The sequence below is a fragment of the Glycine soja genome, unplaced genomic scaffold (genome assembly GCF_004193775.1).
Source record: "Glycine soja cultivar W05 unplaced genomic scaffold, ASM419377v2 tig00104729_1_pilon, whole genome shotgun sequence".
Lineage (NCBI taxonomy): Eukaryota > Viridiplantae > Streptophyta > Magnoliopsida > Fabales > Fabaceae > Glycine > Glycine soja.
Genome location: NW_021144463.1, coordinates 125,754 through 134,164, shown reverse-complemented (window position 1 = coordinate 134,164; position 8,411 = coordinate 125,754). Strand labels below are relative to the sequence as shown.

Sequence of the window (8,411 nt, the reverse complement as noted above, 5' to 3'; positions counted from 1 at the left end):
TTGAGCTTTAGATGCTAAGGGAGGAAAAACAGAAGCAATCAAATAATTCACAATATTAGCAAACCAAGGAGTGGGGAAGGAATCAAAAATATTATACAGAATGTACAAATGGTCATCCAGAAAATCATCTCGAATGGGTGAGTCCTCATACGCACGCTCAATCCTACTCAAGTGGTCATCCATGAGGTTCTGTGCACCGCTCCGATCATGGATCTCCAAATCAAACTCTTGGAGCCAAAGCATCCACCTGATCAATCTAGGCTTTGATTCAGCCTTCTTCAATAGGTACTTCAGAGCTTCATGGTCAATATAAACAATAACACGAGTACCAAGCAAATATGAACGAAATTTCTCAAGAGCAAAATCTATCGCTAATAGCTCCTTCTCTATGGTAGTGTAATTTGCTTGGGTAGCATCCAAAGTTTTGGAAGCGTAGTAGATCACCCGAGGCAGCTTGTCAATCTTTTGAGCAAGGACAGCCCCCAATGCATAATTGGATGCATCACACATCAACTTAAATGGGGTTGTCCAATCAGGTGCCTGAATGATAGGGGTGGTAGTCAATGCACGCTTGAGGCAATCAAAAGCCTCTTTGCACCGGTCATCAAAATCAAACTCCACCTCCTTTTGCAGCAAATTGGATAGTGGAAGGGCCACTTTGCTAAAGTCCTTGATAAAGCACCTATAAAACCCTGCATGGCCAAGAAAAGAACGGACTTCTCGCTCGCAAGAGGGATAAGGTAATTGTGAAATAACAGCTATCTTTGTAGGGTCTACCTCTATGCCCCTACTGGAAATGATATGCCCTAAAACTATACCTTGTTCTACCATGAAGTGACATTTTTCAAAATTCAGCACAAGGTTAGATTCAATGCATCTATTAAGAACTCTATCCAAACTATCCAAACATGCATCAAAAGAGGATCCATAAACAGTAAAATCATCCATAAACACCTCTATGCAACTCTCTAAAAAGTCACTGAAAATGCTAAGCATACACCGCTGGAAGGTACCAGGGGCGTTGCATAGGCCAAAGGTCATCCTCCTATAGGCAAAAGTGCCAAAGGGACAGGTGAATGTGGTCTTTTCTTGATCCTCAGGAGCAATATGAATTTGTAAATAACCAGAAAAACCATCAAGAAAATAGTAGTGAGACTTACCTGTCAAGCGCTCAAGCATTTGATCAATGAATGGCAGGGGAAAATGATCTTTTCTGGTTGCCTGGTTCAGCCTCCTATAATCAATGCAGACTCGCCAACTGTTCTACACTCTTGTGGGGATAAGCTCATTCCTCTCATTCTTAATCACTGTGAGGCTTGTCTTCTTAGGAACCACTTGGACTGAACTCACCCACTGGCTATCAGAAATGGGGTAGATGATTCCAGCTTGCAAGAGCTTGGTCACCTCCTTTTTCACCACATCTAGAATGATGGGGTTGAGTCACCGTTGTGGCTGCCTCACTGGCTTTGCTCCATCCTCTAAAAGTATCCTATGCATGCAGGTAGATGGGCTAATACCAGGAATGTCTGCTAAAGTCCATCTAATGGCTTTCTTGTGCTTCTTGAGCACTAGCAACAACTTCTCCTCTTGTTCAGCAGCAAGGGAGGCAGAGATGATCACTGGAAATTTTTCCTTGTCCACCAAGTAAGCATACTTGAGGTTTACTAGTAAGGGCTTCAACTCTAGTGTGGGTGGTGGCTGAACAATGGGAGGAACCAGGGTAGGAGAAGAAGATGAGGGTTCCTCAGCCTGTACCTGATAAAGCAAGTCAGAAGTATATGTACTTCCTGCAACATAGTTAGTGCATTCTGACTCTAAAAAATCAACATCAAGAGGTACAACATCCAGAAAATCAGAACCAGACTCAAATTCAAATTTACTCTCAGCATAAAAATCAGATACAGGATCAAATTCAAACTCAGATTCAGATTCAATGCATGAGGAATGACAAGTATGCAGATCAGATAAAAATGGATGTTTCCTACCATGAAGAGAATCAAAATCAAACATATAATCATCAACAATCTGATCAAGTATCTCAGCACGAAAAATAGAATGATCCTCAGATAGATGTTTCATGGCATCAAGAATGTTAAAATGAACAACAATATCACCAAATTCCATAGACAATGTGTCAGCATAAACATCTATCTTGGTTCGGGCTGTTTTCATAAATGGCCTACCTAAAATAAATGGAATTGAAGCATGGGAAAATCCCTCTCCCATATCAAGAATATAAAAATTAGCAAGAAAAATAAGTTCACCAACCTGAACCAACACATCCTCTATGAAACCTGTGGGGTGAGCAACAATTCTATTTGCCAATTGAATCACCACATCTGTAAAGGTCCAAGAGATAAAGAATTGAAAATGGACAGAGGCATGACATTAACTGATGCTCCTAGATCAAGCATGGTATTCTCAAATTTGTTGTTCCCAATAATGCAAGGTATACAGAAAGTACATGGGTCCTTACATTTCTCAGGAATGTAAGGAACAGATTTACCTATCAATGCTGACACATTTTTGTCCATGCTAATCCTTTCATTGCCTTTGAGCCTCCTTTTGTGGGTGCACAGCTCCTTTAGAAACTTGGCATATCCTAGAATTTGCTTGATGGCATCTAGCAGAGGTATGTTCACCTCTACTTTCCTGAAGGTCTCCAAGATCTCCTTATCCACTTCTTCCATCTTTTTGTTTTGAATTGCTCTAGGTGGAAATGGAAGAGGGATAAGAGGCTGCTGCAAGTCAGAACTACTAGAAGAAGGTCCACCTACATGAAATTTTTTGTTAGCTCCCTCACGATCGGGAAGCTTTCTCCTTTGTGCAGGTGTAGAATGAAGCTTGACAGGTTCAAGTGCAGGTGCTGCTACTAGCGGAGGGACTTCAATTTGCTTGCCAGACCTCAAGGTGATGGCACTCACATTCTTTGGATTCTGCACAGTTTGTGAAGGCAATTTGTCAGAATTTTGGGACTGAGCTTGGTTCAACTGAGTAGCCATCTGCCCCATCTGATTTGTCAGGCTCTGAATGGAGGCTCTTGTCTCTTGCTGAAATTGCATATTCTAGATGGTCATTTGCCTCACTAACTCCTTTAAGGAAGGTTGAGAAGGGGCCTCAGTTGCTTGTTTTCTTTGTTGTTGCTGCTACATTGGAGGAGGAACGTATGGCCTGCTTGGACCAGCAGCATTCTGGAAGGGAGGGACAGGCTGTTGTTGCTATTGTTGTTGTTGTGGAGGATTTTCCCGTCTCAGATTTGGATGATTCCTCCAACCTGAATTGTATCTATTGCTTGAAAGATCATAATTATTTTGTTGTTGTTGGTTTTGCTGTTGAGGGGGTCTATTATAAATGTTTGCAGCATAGGCTTCAGGTTGCTCATTGACTCCAGATTACTGCAAAGAAGGACAGAGATCTGTATGGTGATCAACAGAAGAACATAGATCACAGACTTTTGCAACAGTAACAGGTGTAGGTGCATATGCAGATTTCTGATTTATGGCAAGCTGAGTTACTAGGTTGACCAAGGTATCAAGTTTTCCCTCAAGCTTCTTATTTTCAGCAGATGAAGATGAATCCATGGCCACATCATGGACTCCTCTAAGGACAATAGCATCATTTCTTGCACTGAATTGTTGGGAGTTGGAAGCCATCTTATCAATCAGATTCCTAGCCTCAACAGGAGTCATATCACCAAGAGCTCCACCATTGGCAGCATCAATCATACTCCTCTTCATGTTGCTAAGTCCCTCATAGAAATATTGCAGAAGGAGTTGCTCAGAAATCTGGTGGTGAGGACAGCTTGCACACAATTTCTTGAATCTTTCCCAGTACTCATACAAGCTCTCTCCACTAAGTTATCTGATGCCTGAAATGTCTTTTCTGATGGTAGTGGTCCTAGATGCAGGGAAGAATTTCTCCAAGAACACCCTCTTAAGGTCATCCCAGCTGGTAATGGACCTGGGAGCAAGGTAGTATAGCCAATCTTTTGCCACTCCCTTCAGAGAATGAGGAAAAGCCTTTAGAAAGATATGATATTCCTGGACATCAGGGGGTTTCATGGTGGAATAGACAATATGGAACTCCTTAAGATGCTTATGAGGATCTTCACCTGCAAGACCATGAAACTTGGGCAGCAAATGTATTAGTCCAGTCTTGAGAACATATGGAACATCCTCATCAGGATATTGAATGCACAAGCTTTCATAAGAGAAGTCAGGTGCATCCATCTCCCTAAGAGTCCTCTCACAAGGTGGAGATTGAGCCATGTTCTCAGTATGAAAATTAGCAGTCGAATGCTCAAAATTAGAATGTTCAGAATCACCAGCAACAGAATGCTCAGAATGCACGGAATGCTCAGAATGCTCAAAATGCACAGAATGATCAAGATGCACACTATGCCTAACTAATCTATGAAAGGTTCTATCTGTTTTAGGGTCAAAGGGTTGTAAATCACCTGGATTGCCCCTAGTCATGCACTATATGCAGCAAATCATGTCTTTCTCAAACAAGCACCAGGGGTAAAAAGCTAGGGGTAAAACTTCAACTATACTCAAACAATATCCAAATAAGCTGAAAATTTGTGAGCAACACCCTAAAATCATGAAAAGATAGCACAAAATTTTTAGACAAAAATTCAAAGTCTAACTATGAAAACTGCCTAAGAAAAGTTTAGAAAAATAGGACAATAATACTTAAAAAATAAAAACCTTAGTAAACAGTTGATTTCTTAAGCGCTGAGAACTGCAACCGGGGCTAGCAAGTTGGGGCTGCATGGGAAATTTTTTTCTACCCCAAATTCATATATAATAATAGTCATTCTGATAACCGGAGCAAAAGTTATGGCCGTTTTGAGTTTTGCTAAAAACAAGTTCCCAAATTTTTTGTATCTCTCAAATTCAGCCACACCAAGTGCTTCTGGTATTTTTCACACAAAATATGGATCAAAAGAAACTACCACACAAAAAATCAGCCGAAAATAAAAACTCAAGCTATCAAAACAAAAATCGTCAATTAATTAGCAAAATTCGACACTGTTCATAGCACTATTCACAGCACTTTTCACCTCTGAACAGGGGGGGACCACAAAATTTTACCCCTAAACAGGGGACAAGACTGAAAAACAAAACAGAACACTACACACCTGAAACACACACAAACAACACTAAACAATAGAACTACACACAAAACAACTAAACACTGCAAATTAATCACATAACACAGATTTTATAAAAACACACAGAAACAAACACAAAGACACAAAAACATAATTATGAACCTTTGGACCACTACTTCCCGGCAACACCGCCAAATTTGATCGGAGCCATATCCGAATCAAATAAACATTAAAATGCAGTATCTAGGAAGTGATCCTAGGTCGTCTCCCAGTGAGCAATGATCAAACAAACGTTCATAACATATAATAATAAAACAGTAACGAAATGGGGGGATTGTTTGTTTTTGTAATTTAAACAGCTAGAAAACTTGAATTTAAAAAATAACATAACTAAAACATGTTGTTTCCCCTTGATTCAAAAGCAAGTCTCTTATCCTAGGTTACGAGAATTTATCCCTAATCAATTCAACCACTTAATCCAACCCAAAATTAATTTACTAAGCGAAAATTAACACAAGGCTGTCATTATGTGATTAAGCAACACATACACCAATTAATCCCTCTCACATGTCCATTAAGCATGAACGTTAATTAAGCATAGAGACAATTAATCAAGCATTAAGCATGCATGGATTAATATCAGCAACAAATACAAAATAATTGGTGAAAGGGAAAAACTGATCAGAATTTAATATTAATAACAAAACCTCAAAGAGGGTTATGCTTAATCCTCAAGAGAAAACAACATTAGAGATCCAGCCTTCCATTAACAGCAAAAACGAATAGGAAATCAAAGGTAGAAAATGAATTGAAATTAGAAGACAGAAATTAAAATGAAACTGGAATTGGAAGCAGAAAATGAAAATGGAGTTGCTACGTGAACTGTACCATGCGCATGAGCAGTAACACGAAAAATTTAAAATTAAACCCTATGATCCCTCTCTACGTGAACAGTAACCGGCCACCTAAAACCCTAGCAGCTGGGCTCACTAAAGGTCACTAGGCCCCAAAGCTTACAAATCTGATTATTGGGCCCAATAAGGTCTGGTGGCCCAATTACAAAAATACAGCCCAAAAACGAAATAAAACAAAACTGGACGACAAATAAAATTGTCTACTCTCTTTGAGTCCAAGCCGGTTCAGCCCAATTCCGGATTCAAGTCGAATTGCTTATAATTCTCCTGAAATTAAATTAAAACACAAAATTAGTCAAGTAGGCCCAAATGATAAAACTACATAATTAATTTGACAATTAAGGCTAATCAGTAATTAAAATGGTGACAGAAAGGGGTAAGAAATAGGAGAAAATACTGACACATCAATCATTCAATACTTTGTTAGCATAGTAGATGGTATGAAATACTCTGCCTTTCCTCTGCCCGAGGACAGCACCTACTGCGTAATCACTTGCATCGCACATTAATTCAAATTCTTGTCCCCAGTCTGGTGATGTGATCACAGGAGCAGAAGCCAATTTAGCTTTGAGGGTGTTAAAGGCTTCTAAACATTCGTCATCAAACACAAACACGGCCTCCTTGTTCAACAGGTTGCTGAGAGGTTTCGCAATTTTGGAGAAGTCTTTAATGAACCATCGATAAAATCCTGCATGACCCAAAAAACTGCAGATGCCTTTCACATTGACTGGAGGTGGAAGTTTATCAATAACATCTAGTTTTGCTTTGTCCACCTCGATTCCTTTTTTTGAAATCTTGTGTCCCAACATGATACCTTCTTGAACCATTAAATGGCATTTCTCCCAATTAAGTACCAGATTGGATTCTTCACACCGCGGTAACACCTTGTCTAGGTTTGCTAAACAATTCTCAAAAGATGCACCAAAGACTGAAAAATCATCCATAAGGACTTCAATGCATTTCTCTACCATGTCAGCAAAGATAGCCATCATACATCTTTGAAACATAGCAGGAGCGTTACATAACCCGAATGGCATGCGGCGATAAGCAAAAACACCGAAGGGACATGTGAAAGCTGTCTTTTCTTGGTCTTGGGGGTCTACAACAATCTGATTATAACCTGAATATCCATCCAAAAAACAGTAGAAAGACTGCCCTGCAAGTCTTTCAAGCATTTGATCCATAAAGGGAAGCAGGTAGTGATCTTTTCTTGTGGCTTCATTAAGCTTTCTATAGTCGATACACATACGCCATCCTGTGACTATTCTGGTAGGAATTAGTTCATTTTGATCATTCTTCACTACTGTCATTCCTCCTTTTTTTGAAACAACTTGAACAGGACTAACCCATGAGCTATCTGAAATTGGATAAATGAGGCCCGCCTCTAGTAATTTGAGCACCTCTTTTCTTACCTCTTCCTTCATTATAGGATTCAACCTTCTCTGAGGCTGTCGCACTGGTTTAAAATTAGTTTCCAAATTGATTTTATGCATACAATATGATGGGTTGATTCCCTTCAGATCTGAAATGTGCCAACCAATAGCCGCTTTACGATGTTTTAGAATCTGCACCAGTTGATCCTCCTCTTCCTTCTTTAAAGAGTTACTAATTATGACCGATTTAGTCTTGTCATCTTCCAAGAATATATACTTTAGATGTGCTGGAAGGGTTTTTAATTCTGCTTTGGGCTTTACTGGTGGTCTTATTTTCTCCAATTTTTCGAAAACCACATGATCAACACAATTGTCTTTCGGATCATCACACTCTTCATTATCGACTAAGTTATCTATCTCATCACCCAATTCTTTTTCCAAAGGAAAATGTTGTATCATGGTTGAAGTTGTTAATACTATTTCCTGTTCCACCTCTTCCTCCTCAGAACAAGCATCACCCATATCTGAATGTTTCATGGCCTCAAAGAGGTCAAAAGAGTCTTTTTGATGTTGGATCGAGTGGCCTTAGAATAATTAAGAAGGGGGGTTGAATTAATTATTCCTAAACCTTTACTAATTAAAAAATTACTCTTCTAAGGCTTTTACTTATGTTCTTAAGAGAATATGGAGTAGAAGAGAAACTTAACAAAAAGTAAAAGTGAAAATTAAATGCACAGCGGAAAGTAAAAGAGTAGGGAAGAAGGAAACAAACACACAAGAGTTTTTATACTGGTTCGGCAACAACCCGTGCCTACCTCCAGTCCCCAAGCGACTTGCAGTCCTTGAGATTTCTTTCAACCTTGTAAAAATCCTTTTACAAGCAAAGATCCACAAGGGATGTACCCTCCCTTGTTCTCTTTGAAACCCTAGTGGATGTACCCTCCACAAGAGATGTACCCTCTCTTGTTCTCAGTCAAACCCAAGTAGATGTACCCTCTACTTGTACCA

At 39.5% G+C, this 8,411-nt stretch overlaps 1 protein-coding gene and 1 non-coding gene across 2 annotated transcripts in view; one reads left to right on the top strand and one right to left on the bottom strand.

Annotated features, from left to right (window-relative positions):
• Positions 1-258: 258 nt before the first annotated feature.
• Positions 259-8,411, bottom strand: part of LOC114404601 — a gene marked incomplete at both ends in the record, with an annotated part of 46,496 nt that continues 38,343 nt past the window's right edge. The window contains 2 exons of the mRNA XM_028367491.1: positions 259-1,155; positions 6,450-7,181. Coding sequence (XP_028223292.1) covers positions 259-1,155; positions 6,450-7,181 — 1,629 coding nt within the window. The remainder of the gene's footprint in view (positions 1,156-6,449; positions 7,182-8,411) is intronic.
• Positions 3,784-3,890, top strand: LOC114404604. The gene has a single exon (XR_003665052.1). It is a non-coding gene; the product is annotated as a small nucleolar RNA R71 (small nucleolar RNA).